The sequence below is a fragment of the Osmerus eperlanus genome, chromosome 5, assembly GCF_963692335.1.
Source record: "Osmerus eperlanus chromosome 5, fOsmEpe2.1, whole genome shotgun sequence".
In the NCBI taxonomy this organism is placed as follows: Eukaryota; Metazoa; Chordata; class Actinopteri; order Osmeriformes; family Osmeridae; genus Osmerus; species Osmerus eperlanus.
In genome coordinates, this window is record NC_085022.1 from 16,820,463 (window position 1) to 16,834,627 (window position 14,165).

Below are 14,165 nucleotides of genomic sequence, written 5' to 3' on the forward strand. Positions count from 1 at the left end.
GCTGTTTTGTTGTTGGAAACTGATGCATGAATCCCGTGCTCAATACATAAACTACTGTACTGTAACCTACTTGAAAGATGAGCACAATTCTTTTCAGCACCGTCTCCATGTTTCCCCCTTGTTGATGTTCAGAGGCAATACCCTATTTCGTGTTATTGTTGTACGAAGTTACAACAATAACAAAGTTGAAGTGAATTCATTTTCCGTAGACTTGACGGCAGCATGTAGACAGTGGAAGATGATGCTTGGCATTGGGGGCACTTGGCCCCAAATTCTGCTCTATAGATACCAGATGGGCAAAGGGCTGACCATGTGGTCCACAGTCATCACCCCTCCCCCATGTAGGCGAGACGAGGCTGGTCTGGCTCTGGTTATGGTCACATATGCAACTGTTCTATCTCTTAAAACATATGTCTTCAAAGATGAGGTTGGTTTTCCAAAACGACTGGCAGGGTATATGGCTCGCCAATGCTCACTGCCATGCCTGGCTATGGGCAGGTACACACACTGTACACTACCGCGATGAAAGCATGGAATGACAATTAGTAGACTATTGATTTTATTTGTATAGGTAAATACAAATGCATTTAGTTCAATGATGAATTGACTCTAATTTGTGTCTACCACCAATTCTACCAATAGCTTGATGCCACACCATTTATACAAATGGGTTATTCAACAGTTTTTGTAATCGTGATCAAGTGGATCAAGGCACATCCAGGACTGAAAACATCACGTATAACGAGTAGCTGATTTTTATGGGTCTAATCTTGTCCTCCTGTAGCCTATCCAGCGTTTGAGAGTGCCCGCCAGCCAGCAGCCTCAAGCTTGAGAGTTAGGATAAACAAAGCTGATACAAACTCAGTCAGTGGTGCGGGGCGGCCAGTGGCTTGATCTACGTGTAACTAAGACGTGTTTCTGTGTGTCTGTGCTGCTATCTCCTCTCCGCACCTTGCCCTCTGACTGGCACGACCGAGCACCGGGAGGGAGCGGGGCAGCGGAGTGGCACAAGGGCGGGCAGCCGCCGGGGGATTATCCGTGTTTTCATGTCCTCACGTCCCTCACCTGCTCACTCAACTTAAACACAACACGCTAGCGCTAGCGCCGACAAGCCCTGCAAAATGTTTTGTTTATTCCTCTTTTGTAACACACCGACTGTCAGCCATGTAGACATGTTCGCAAGAGAGTGAGGGTGAAAGAGAGAAGGAAGATTTGAGTGGTCCATTCTTGTGATAACCATCAGTTTAGAGTGGGGAATTTTCTAATTGCAGATAGTTAATTGAAGTTGTTAACGGTTATATGATTGGCTGCCTTACAGGCTGAGGGGTGAGAGGAGGAGGCGAGCGGTTCTTATCAAAATATTATTTCTCTCGATTAATCCCTTTTTAATGTGTGTCTTTGCTCAGAGAGCCTGGCCGGGGCATTACCGTCTCATATCTCCCACGTCCCCTCGAGTGTTTCATGCATTATGTAGTGATGATTATTACTTAATTACACATTAATAAATCCGCTTCATTTGCAGGACATTAAGCGGGAACGAGTGCACATGACAGGGAGGGATCGTTGGAGCACTTATTTCTCTTTATTCACCGTGTTGCTTACTGTCAATCAAATGGAACTAAGACCTTTAACCTTTCTAGAGAGCGAGAGAGGGGTTAGAAGAAGGCTCATCTTGAGCATATTTTTTTCTGACCCTGAATTTTGGGGTTAATGGCAATTTCCACCCCAATCGACCCCCCCTCCCCTTCTCCTCTCCCCCCTTCTCTTCTCTCCTTCCATGCACATTCCACCAGTAATGTCATTATCCATATGTCTATTTTACTCTATCCCAGTCCTAGAAGTGTAGTATAGACACATTTAATTCACAATGTAGTCCTACACTTTAGAGAGAGAGATCCTTTTTCTTTCTTTGAAGAATTTCACATTTCGGATAAATTAAATTGTTTCAATGAGGTCAACGATATGTTTTAGAATCTGAATACTATTTGGTACACTGAATTATTGAACAAATCTCATCAAGTGATTTTTCATGGGTTAACGTGGGTTAATGTGTGTGTGTGTGTCTAATGCTTTACATCTTCCCAAGCCCATATGGTATTGACGTTAGATGTGTTTTATTGTCACTTTAGCCCAGGGACAGCTTCATTGGTCAGCTGGCTCCTGTAAAATAGGGAAGTGAGATACCACAGGTCCCTCCAAGTGCGTGTGTTTTTATGTTTGTAGTTAGTATATTTGTGCTGGATAAGAGATTAAATATCTCTACCTGTGTTAACTTGTTGTTATCATGGTTTGATCCCTGGCACCAATATTACAATTGTATAGACAGTATTTGAGCACATGCATGAACAACAGGACCTGACTGTTGCATCTTCAGTGCACATAACTGATGGTGTAATAGGAGGTGGACCTCAATTAATGTTTCTGAAACCGTTTCAAAGTTCAGTAGGTGGGAAGGTATTTAATAATTGTGATTGGTCATTTTAGAATCACAGCAAGGTGGTAGTTTGTATTGAACCTTGATTTCCACTGACTCAAAACACTGAACAGGTACACGCACACACACCAGGCTCCTTAGAAAGGTGATGAATAATCTGTTTAAAGTGTACAGTAGTTCTGGTATTAGAGTGAGTGGAATGGACAATGTTGGCTATTGTAATATAATTTAGTGTGATGTGATGAAGACCTTTTTGTTTCATAGATAGACTTCATGTGAAGGATAGCTCCACAGTGGTCCTGTCTGGTGTATACATGTGTGCTTCTGCTCTGAAATGTGTGTGTTTGTGTGGGTGTGTATCTCAACTATTGTGTTTGTGTGTGTGTGTGTGTGTGTGCCCAGGGTGAGCTCCCTGGTGGGGAGTGTGTGTGCCAGCGACAACTCCTTATCAGCAGCCAGCCTGCTAGTGTGTGTGTGTGGATCTGTCTTAATGGGGAGGCTCAGTGCCGGGCTGTGCCATGGAACCAGCTTAGCACCCAGCTTTATCACCACTCTGGGCTCACAGGTCCGGAACCGGGGCCCGCTCAGGAACCTAGCCTGCCCCGCTATGCTCTGAGTAGCTTTCTAAAGAGAAGACGGCACTGGGGTGACTGTTGTTGTTCTCCCTCTCTCACGCTCCCTCTCTCATTCTCTCCCTCACACACACACACACACACACACACACACACACACACACACACACACACACACACACACACACACACACACACACACACACACCCTAGGCCTGCCAACCCCAGCCCCCTACCAGGCCCTCCCTGTGGAGTGTGTCCCTCTAAGTTCCTCTCTCTCAAACTCTGATTGTGTGACTGCTGCATCAGTCAGATTAAAATGTGTTGGAACAATGCAGCCAGAAGCAGGGCTCAGAAACGCGCTCCTTCTTTCCTGTCCTGGGTTCAGGGTTTCCACTGTGTGGAAGAAGCTCCCAGAGATGCTGCCTTTCTATACGCTTATACCAGCAGATGTGACAAGATTCTAGTTAGACTAAATGTTGCTTCTTGGATGCTCCTTGGTGGGGGTGCATGTAGAATTGTTTTCTGTTGTTCATTGTAGCTGAGCAGTCACATACGGCAGCCATAAACGTTGTGTTACAGTTTTTTTTTTTTACAGCCATAACTGTAGATCTTTTCTAGGTAACAAGCTGTGATACCTACTGCTATAGCTGTATGAAACCCCTGGTAACAACCAAGGTTCTGTACAGTAAACCACTGAGCAAGGTGACAGACCTGACAACCCGAGGCTGGGCTGGGGTAGAGTGGTGGTAATGGCTTCGCTGTGTAAATGTCAGTGCCTCAAGCATGTGTGTGTGTGTTTGTAAGTAGGTCTGTTTGTGTGTGTGGTTCATGAGTGAGAGGCAGCAGGGCTGCAGCTACCGCTCTGATGCGAACTTTGACCCCAGCCAAAGCAAGTAGCATGAATCCATTCAAGTGCAAGAGAGCCGAACATACGCAACACTATAGCGTGTATATCTACTTCCAAGAGCCTAGCAGACATAGACCTCCTTCTCAGTTTCCTTCCTCTCTCAGATTCTCTCACCTCCTGTCATGCTTTTCTGTCTTGTTCCCCTCTCGCTCTCTGCCCTTCCATCATCCACTTCTCCTCCCTCCTCTGGTCCTGTGGTCATCCTCCTCTGGCCCCCTCAGGTTGCCTTTCTGCAGCCCCTCCACCCCCCAGCCCCGCTACCCCTTTAGTAGCCCAGCCTGGTCAGGCCAGCCCCCCATATCCCCTCCCTCTGTGGGCCGTACATTAAACATAAGCGGTGGGGGCAATTAAGAGCCCCTCACCACACCTGGTTGATGCATATATTTATTGGGCAGCTTCCCCCTCTGCTGGCCCAGCATCCCCCAGCCCAGCCCAGCTCAGCCCAGCTCCCTCACATCCCATGATTAAAGGGGGGTTTGTAGGAGATCGAAGGGGGGTGGGGTGGGGGGGGGGGGTGGATGTGCTGCTGGTGAAGTAATTAATGAATAGTTCTGGTCTTGAGTTGACCCCCTTTGACCCCTGCCACCAGGCCTGGCTTGTGGGTCTCTGTGATGGTCATTCTTTCAGATCTAGTTGCTAGTGGTAGCTTACTTGCTACTGTAGATGAGGTGAAACTGTTAGCTAGCCACTTGCAGCTAGGTGTTGGCTTATTAGCAGGACTAGGAGCTAGGTGCTAGGCCGGCCTTGGGTCCTAGACAGGTCTGCCTTCCAGACCTGGGTTAAAAGTTGAACACACCTTCACAAATACTTTAGATGGACAGAATCTGTTTAGTTGTCCTGATGCACTGTATCCTTGAAAAGCCTCTTTGCTTGAGTGATTCTCTGGAGTTCCACTGAATTCCACTGATTGAAAGAGATTAGTTTTTTCATGTAAGTGGCTAGATGGGTGTTGTAGCATCTCCATACAGCTAGCTAGCCAGTCTCCATGTCTTTATCCCCGGCCCATTACGTTGCAGTGTTCAGCTAACTCAGAATTAGCCTTTTATTGTAATTACTTCCTCTTCTTAACACAGCCCTCTTCTCACCCTCTGACTAGCACCGGTCCTTGATGTTGAAGTCAGTCAGCCGGGGTTTCTATGATTTCTTTTCATTCAGCTCTTCTCTTCTGTGGAGAGGCGAGCACCCCCCCGCAGGGCTCTGAATAATACGCCTGGTGAACACTGAGCTGAGGGGGAACAAATAATTAAAGTTGCTCTCAATTTCAGGCCATAGAGGATATAAAAAAGAAAGAAAATCTAGAGATTCGCAAATGTTTATATACGAAGTGTTTAGGTGTTTTTAGCTGTGATAGAAGAAAAGTACACGTAAGGTGTTGTCTTTGATCAACACTGCCTTGTGAGGTGGTGAGCTATTTACAGATACTGATCTCAAGGGGGAACAGGTGAAAGGTCTTGTCTCTGTCTCTTTCTTTATGTCTGTCTTGTCTTTCACTTTCCCCCCCTTTCTTACTCCTCGCGTGCCCTCAGATTTCAAAGTCAGGTTGCTGGTTCGCATAAGGTCAGTGACAACTGTGGAAAGATGAAGAGAGGTGTTAGTAGATATCCATCCCATGATTGGCCAATCTGCAGAATCTAAACCCAAAATGGTTACGTCAAATTCGTTCATGTACTTTACAGTGTAAATATTGTATCGTGCACAGTTATATGGCAAAGAGAACAAAACATCGGAGCGTATTCGTGGCTACCGGTACACCAGCCAGGAATAAGAAGAATGATTGTGATGCTCATCCAACGTTCTGAAAACATCAGTCAGAGTCTTGTGTTGGACTTGGCTGTGCTGAGGTGCGCTGGACAGACGGGGAGGAGACAGGCCGAGAGGAGAATCCTTTAAAAAAAAAAAAAACCCTCAGCCTGTCTTTTCTCTCCAGTGCTTTTCTCTCCCTTAATAAATGCTTTATGTCCCTATCAAACGTGAGAGGGAGGCAGAGAGAGAGGGAGAGGCAGCAGAAAGAGAATAGGAGATTGGGGGTGAGAGGAGAGCGAGGGCTCAGGGTACGGGAGGGTACTGGTGTGTTGGTCGATGGATCTCTAGGTTAAAAATGTAGAGGGTTTGGCCTGGTCTGTCTGGGTCTGCTTTGGCCTGCTCTGTTGATGTTGATGGGCAGCCAAGGGAGTACCAACCTCTCTCCAAAACATGCAAGGTGTGTGTGTGTGTGTGTGGGGGTCGTCAGTCAGTCATGATAGACAGTAGGTAGTTTGTAGTTTTGAACACATTTGTATCGAATGTAGTTACTTGTGCTCGGGCTAAATTGGAGGACAGGAGGACAATAGGTCTGAATCTGGATCTCCCAGAAGGCGCGTGACAATTGTGTTAATCTGTCCTCCAGTGTTGTGCCATCGTCACAGCTTCTCCACAAGCAGACAGGCCTCTCTAAAGCCTAATCAAGTCTGCATCAAACTAAGTAATGCCTTGGCGTGAAATTGGAATCTCAAGTCAAAAAGCACTCCCCAGCCTGTACTGCAGGATAAGGCAATTAAAACTCCCCCTCCCTGGCAGCCCTGGGTCCTCACATGGGTGTGTGCATGTGTATTGTTGTGTGTGTGTGTGTGTGTGTGTGTTTAGGCTTTTGAGTCTCTGGGGAACTGTGTGTGTGTGTGTGTGTGTTTAACTGCCATCCATGTCTCAGACTAGTGTCTTGTGGCTTTTATGGTTGTGGTTCCGTCCATGCATCCCTGTAGTGAGTGTATGTGTCTGAAGGGGGGGTGGGGGGGTGGGGGTATTGTTGGATCTGAGTAGATGGAAGAATTTGGTCTCCTAGCTCATTTATTTCTAGAAACTCTCCAGAGTCTCGGAACTCCCCTGAGGCCTTTCCTCCTACTCCTCCTCCCCTTTCCCATCTTCCTCCTCCTTCTCTTCCTCATCTTCCTCCTCATCTGTCTCCTCGTCCTCGGTCACCAGTGTCAAACTAAGGTGGGGGGGTATGGTGTGTGCGTGCGTGCGCGACGTGCGTGTTGAGAGGAATGAGACATTGGACGGTACAAGAGAGTGATGGACGGAGGGAGTTCATCTCTGCCACCCTGCCCCCTGTCTTCAGGCTCTATCTGATGACATCAGAGCGCAGGGAGCGTGATCAGAGTGGCGTCCCCGGAGTGCTCTGCTGTGAACTCGTGTCACACTCTCTAACAGCGGGAGACCCGCCTGGTGATTTAATCATGTCTGCTTCTCTCCCTCTCCTCTCTCTCACCCTGCGTCTCTCTCTCTGTCTCTCTACCCCCTCTCCCTCTTTTCTATTATATGGCCTCTGTATCTCTTCTTTATTTCGCTTTCTCTGTCTTCTTTCTGTCGCTTTCTTCCCATCCTCTTTGTTCTCGTACATCTCTCAGGTGTTTCTCCTCTTGCTGGCGCTAGTTCTGTATTGAAAACCTTCCCCTCTTCCCTCTGACAGCTGAGGCGGATGATAAAAACAAATTTCAGATCAGAGGGCCTCTTTAGTTTTTGTCTGTGTTGCCTGCTCCTGAACATGACGGATTGGGTACTTTAGTGCACCGTGGTGTGTGTTTTTGTGTGTGTTCTGTGTACGCGTGTCGGTGAAATATGTAATCGAGTGTTCCATTTTCACTTATTGTGTTTTTGTTGTGGTTTGATAAGAAGCTCTCTCGTGTGGTGTGTGTGTGTGTGTGTGCGTTTGTGTACTCTAGCTGTTGAGAGACAAAGGTAGTGCTGGCAGAGCAGAATGAAAAGGAAGAGGGAGAGTTGACACGGCACCCTGGGCTTTCCTCAGGAAACGTCTGCTGACGACGAGAACTAGAACACACACACACACACACACACACACACACACACACACACACACACACACACACACACACACACACACACACACACACACACATATATATATATATATATATATATATATATATATATATATATATATATATATATATATATATATATATATATATATATATACACACACACAAATATGTGGTTACTTGTTTTGTGTATCGAACACAACTTGTCAAACTTTTCTTGGGGGAAGGCGGGGTGTGAGATGGAGAGACGCACGGAGCGGGCACGAGCAGACGGGAGGGAGCAGAGCTGGACCAGCCATGTTCTGCCGGGTTCCCCATAGGGTTCCACCACCAAGGAACTGCCTCGGGAAACACAAAATGGAAAACACAACAACTGCTGTTACTGCTGCTGGCCACTCTTCCACACCCCTTCGCTCCCTTTCCCTTTCCTCTTGGTCTCTCATTTCTCCCTTGCTATCATCTCTCTCTCTCTCTCTCTCTCTCTCTCTCTCTCTCTCTCTCTCTCTCTCTCTCTCTCTCTCTCGTTCTCTCTACCGCTTTTCTTTTTCTGTCTCCAGCCATCCACCCTAATGTCCTTCAGTCCACTAGCCTCCAGACCTATAAACTGTGTAGCAGCAGGGTTGAGTGGGTGTGTGGGGGGTGGGGAGGGGTGGAGGGGTGGGTGTTCAGAGAGGAGGAGGGGTTCTGAGCAGCTGGACTGCTCAGCAGGATTTTGGACCAGCCTTGCCCTCTGTGATAGGGAGAGGGAGTGAAAGAAAGAGAGAGGGATGGAAACCTTAGGGACTCGTCAGGAAGGCTTTGTGTTGTTCTCGCTCTCTCTCTCTCTCCCCCTCCATCTCTCTCGTTCGCTCCCTGTCCTCTGTGTTTCTGGCGAGTGGTGCTGGGTTTGTGGTTTTAAGGCTGTTTTGTGCGTCAGGCAGGCAGAGCGGTTTCCTTGCTGATAAAAGTATTTGGTTAATCAGCTTCTGCCCCTGTCCCAGGGCTGTGCTGGGCTGGGCTAGGCTGGGGCTGGGAGGACAGTCCATTGAAGTTACAGTTCCCCAGGGGTGGGCTGGGGACGCAGATTGGCATCACGCTTAGCCAGTGGTGGCGCAATGCTGTCCAGAGGGACAGGGAGGCCAGCCAATGGGACAGCCCCTCAGGATTAGATGGGTTATGGAGGCAAAGGATGGGGGAAGGGGGGGGGGGGGGGGGCGGGGATGTCAAATGCCCGGTCCCATTTAACAGAAAGCATCAGGCCCCACCCTGTTGGGTCTGTGGCCTGTGTGTGATTGGTTGTGGTGACCCGTGGACTGCCCTCCAGGATGGATATGAAGCATGTGATTGGTTGCGCTGACCCATTGGAGTGATATGGGACTCAGCAGCTCTCTCAGCCCATACTTCTTTTAGGCTGCAAAGTGGAGCACTCTGGGAATTGTAGGCCCTGATAACGTGCCCAGGCTCTCGTTTGATGGAGGGGGTTGGGGGGGTGGTAAGAGGAGGTTGTGGGGGTAGTTAGAGAAACAATTGTCAAGCGTTAACTGCAGAGGGGGTGGGGGATACTGTCGGAAGGAGATGGAAAGGTGTAGCAAATACAGCGAAAGTGAAGAGGGAGACAGGAATGATTAATGATGGCCGGTTTGTAAATATTTGTTTACAATGGCAAGGACTGTGCTGTCTGTGTGCCTGCATGTGTGTATGTATGTGGGTAATTATGTGTGATTACATATTTTCTCTCACACACACACAAAAAGCAAATTATTTAAAACAATGAAGTAGAGACAGGACATATACAATTGTTTCAGATGGCTAAAGTAACTGGCTGCTAACTGGCTGCCGGTACGGTTCAGTTGTGGTGGTTGGATACAATGTTGAGGCCACATTTATGTTCAAATCTCTTCACTGGCACACCGTGTGTGTGCGTGTGTGTGTACACGTGCGTGTGTGTGTGTGGATGCAGCCAGCTGCAAGAATGAACATAACCAGAACTAATCCTAACCCTGTGGTGTGTGTGTGTGTGTGTGTGTATGCACATGCGCTTGTAGTGGTCTGTGGAAGTAGTGCATGACTACACTTCTGTTTGCCCAGCAACTGTTAGTGATGCAGAGCAGTGCAAAGTGTTGGAGTTCTGGAAGGTGAGGGGTGCTGGTGTGTGTGTGTGTGTGTGTGTGTAGTTTGGACACAGAGGGTCTTCATAGCTAGTACTCATGCTGTCCGGTAGCCCTGTTATGTGCTTCTCCAGTACTGTGGTTCTTCAGTTCTGTGGTTCTTCAGTTCTGTGGTTCTTCAGTTCTCTGGTCTGTGGTTCTCTGTTCCCCTGGTCTGTGGTTCTAGTGAGGCTGGCTCTGGGCTCTGCTCTGGGCTGCAGCTCACCCCTGCTGCTGGGGAGACTCCCTGGGGCTCCACTGCAGTTTGGCTCTTAAAGAAACACACGCACGCACTCATCACACAAAGCCCACAAACACACACTCACATGTATTTGAATTCAAACATGGTACACATTTCCTCTACAACACACGCACACACACATATTTAAATTCAAACACGTACACATTCCCTTAACAACACACACAGACACACTCTTTGCTCCCGGACCTGCAAATGGGGGTGTACTAATAGCCTCCAGTGGGAGAGGACGGAGAGCAGGGTTTTATCCCTTAAGTGTAGAGGACTTAATCAGACAGAATGGCCGGGGGCCAGCAGCAGGACTCAGCCCTCCTCCTCCCCCTCTCCCCCTGGCCCACCGTAGCCCACCGAAGCCCCCCCAGGCCAGGGGGAGGCTGGACAGGCAGCTCCACTCACATTAGGTATTCTGTATATGCTGCGGCTGCAGGCAGACAGGCTGCAGAGAAGCTAGGCCCAGGTGAGACCTCTCTACCACACTGGAGCCCTGGATTACTACCACCCCCCCCTCCCCCCCCCCCCCCCCCCCCACCACACACACACACACATTTTCTAACACTACTGGGCTCTCTCACTAAGTCTAACAGTCTCTCAGTCTCTTTCTCCTTCTCTCCCCCCACATCCCCTCCCCCCCCAGCCATGTTCTGCAGTTGGCTGTATGCAGGTCTGGCTGACAGAAGCACAGAGTCAGGTCTTTGATGTTTTACCTGTATAGTCTCTTTACTAATGTAAGGCTCTGTCCCTTGGGTTGGTTCCGACTGGAGCACAGTAGTGGTGGGCTTCTCTCCTACTTGGAGACGGTGTGTGTGTGTGTGTGTGGTGGAGTGTGTGCCCTCAGGATACCCAGCAGCGCCCTGTTTGCTTTGTGTGGAGCTCATTGCTCTGTCTACGAGATTTAACCTCTAATTTAAAACACGCATACACGCGCGCACACACACACACGTGTATGCACACACTCCCTATGGGTTCAGGGGCTTTTGTTGAGTAAATTCACGCAACCGTGTTTGTAATGTCGTTGAGCACGGCTTGTTTGATCTCTACCCTCATGCCGTTCGCTGTGCCACAACATGGATTGCTGCCTTGCCGGCAGCAAGCTACTACCTTGGCTACATTAGTGTGTATGCGTGCATGCTTGTTTTCATGCATGTGTTTTTGTGTGTGTGTGGCTGTAATTTTGCAGCTTAGCAGGGCCCTGAAATGCAAATAGCAGCATGCTCTCTCACCAGCAGAGCACCAATTAACAGAGGAGGAATTTCAATAATATAGAAATAAATTGTGTCAAGGAGTGTGTGTGTGTGTGTGTGTTTGCGCTACCCTAGGGGGAGATGAGTTTTTCCTCTTAAATAATGGTTTAAAGGAAGAGGAATCGAGAAGAGTACGCCCCTGCAATGCTGCTAAACACTGTTAGCTCCCCTGGTGAAACCAGCTAACTGCTATTAGCCTATATTTGCCTAGTCTGCTCACTAACATGTGCATTTCACCTTAGCCTACTTAGTAACTACTGTGTATCTTACCTTACTCTTCACACCAACTAGAGAACACTTTACCTTCGTATTTCTGCTAACTAGTATAAACACCTTACCCCAGTCTTCACTAACCGCTATACCATTTTCCATAGTTTTACTCACTGGTGTGCACTGTACCTTAGGAGTGTGTGGGGGCGGGGGGATGTTGAGGGGACTGGAGGGGGTAGCAGGGGTCCCATTTGGTTTCTTGGACCTTGGTATCAGTTTCCTATATCCCTCACTGCAGCTTTACACTGTGTATGTTTTGGCACAGGCTGGTCAGTGTGTGTGTGTGCGCGCGTGTAGGTATCCAAGGTAACATATTAAACATGCTGTAATCATTAGACCACAGGTCCCATTCTGAGCGGTCTTATAGGTTTGGCTGTTACCGGGAGGATAGGCGACTGATGATGTCATATACACTCAGGGGGTTTCAAGGCATACTGTAAACCTACTGTATAGCATGTGCCCCCTCATCCCCCAACGCTGAGTTTGCACACGGACTCACGCTCGCACACAATCACCAAAGCATAATCGAAGAGACGCTGAATCTATGCATCTATGTAAACGCTCACACACCTCTCCTTTACACACAGACCTCCCCACCCTCTCCCCATCCTCGTACCCCCTGCTGGCTGCAGGGTTCAGCCTAACGGTGCTCCACACCCAAGGGAGACAGCAGAGGAAGTCCGCTTAGAAATAAATATCTACACTAGGCTAATGAAGCCGCTATTCCCTACAGACCCATCAGCAAACTGCTTTTATTAGACTGCTGGGCTCATCTCTCTTTCTAATGCTTGCCATTGTCTTTGTCTTGCTCTACTCCCCCCCCCCCCCCCTCCCTAGCTTGTAGCTAACTTTCTCTGTTTCTTTGTCTGTTTCTCTCTCTGATCGGGACTCTCTCTCTCTTTTTACTCACTCCGTGTGTGTGTGTCCCTCTGGTACTCTGCTGTGTTTGGCTGGCTGGTTAGCGTGGTGTGAGGTCTGTGGGCCCTCAGTGGGTTCTGGTTCTGTTCATACGGGGTTGAGAGGAGTGAAGGCTGGGTCTCGCTTTCAGTCGCGCCCCCAAAACCTCAACCCCTCGCTCAGGGACACATCTAGATCCCTCCCACCTGGCTCGGCCCGGCCTGGCCCGGCCCAGTCTACCCTGGCCTTTTCTAGCTACGCTAAACCATGCCCTGGCCCAAACCCGCCTACATGTGAACTTCTGTAGTGTAGTGTTGTAAACATGGGAGTTTTTTTGGAAACAGGAAGTGGATATTTATGAACCTAATCAGGTGACTCCTCAGCTAGTCTCGCTGAGCCTGTTGCTGCTCCTGTCTGTCTGGGAGCAGAGTGTTGGTGAAGATGGACCCACGCTGTAACCCTGCGTGGGCGGCCGGGCTCTGCCACTGCCTACAGCCACACTTGTTCATCTGAGGAGTTGGGAAGTGTGTGTGTGTGTGTTTTCACTGTGTGCTCTTGCCTGGGGGTTAACATAGAAGCCCCATCATAGCCTGTTTATGTGTGTTTGTCTAAAACACTGCACCACCACCCATTGCTCTCACCATCTCTGCTCCCATTTGACTCCCTTTATCTTTGCCTGCCATTTCTCTTGCTTCCACCATCCTTTCCTCCCTCCTTTTAACCTTTCTTTCTTTCTCTCTCTCTTTCTCTCTGACTCTGTCATCTCTCTCTCTCTCCCATGTCTCTCTGTCTCTCACCCATCTCTCCTCTCATTCACCTCTCTCTCCTCATCTGGGACCGTCAGCCACAGTCCATTTGGTTCTGTTTCTGGGTGTGGGCAGGTTCTTACAGGCCAGCTCACACCAGGCCCAGCTCCTGGCACACCAACATGCAGTAAAACAAATGAAAACAGTCTGCTGTTGCCCTTGGACTACTCACCACACACACGTACACACACACACACACACACACACACACACACACACACACACACACACACACACACACACACAGAGAGACACACACCTGGCTCAAAATTGTTTTATTTATAAAATTGTCTTATTTACAATGAGTTGTTTTTCTCACTCCTATTGGTTAGTCCTTGGACCATACCACATTCCCCAAGGGGGTTTAGGGGGGGGGGAGGAAGTCCTCATTGTGTCCTGACTCTTGCCATTTCCTGTTAGTGTGCCAGTGGGGCTTCCTTCCTGTGTGCCCAGGAAGTGCTCCATCACACATTCCTGCTCTGATCTGTGTTGTTGTTCTACCTGTTTGGCACCTTTCAGATTAGTATGTAAAAAAAGAAGAGATTTACTGGCCCACAGATACGCAAACAGACACACTTTGCACGTATGCAAACAGCCTAGCTAACCATAAAATGGGTCTACTTTTCTTGGAGGTCTTCTTGCAATTGAAAGATAAAACAAATTACTACTCATTGGATCCTAAGTAGATATCGTAATCTCCATGTCATGTTCTCTCTCTCTCTCTTTCTCCAGCGGTGGACGAAGGCGAGGCGTCAGAGTGCTGGGACTCATCTACCATAGACACAGGTATGAACCACACACACACACACACACACACACACCGCCATGGAATCTG

General features: G+C 48.5%; 1 protein-coding gene across 1 annotated transcript in view; it reads left to right on the forward strand.

The window, feature by feature from the left end:
* The window catches only part of znf423 (zinc finger protein 423), a 91,108-nt gene that overhangs the window by 1,224 nt on the left and 75,719 nt on the right, over positions 1-14,165 (forward strand). The window contains exon 2 of the mRNA XM_062462011.1: positions 14,063-14,116. Coding sequence (XP_062317995.1) covers positions 14,063-14,116 — 54 coding nt within the window. The remainder of the gene's footprint in view (positions 1-14,062; positions 14,117-14,165) is intronic.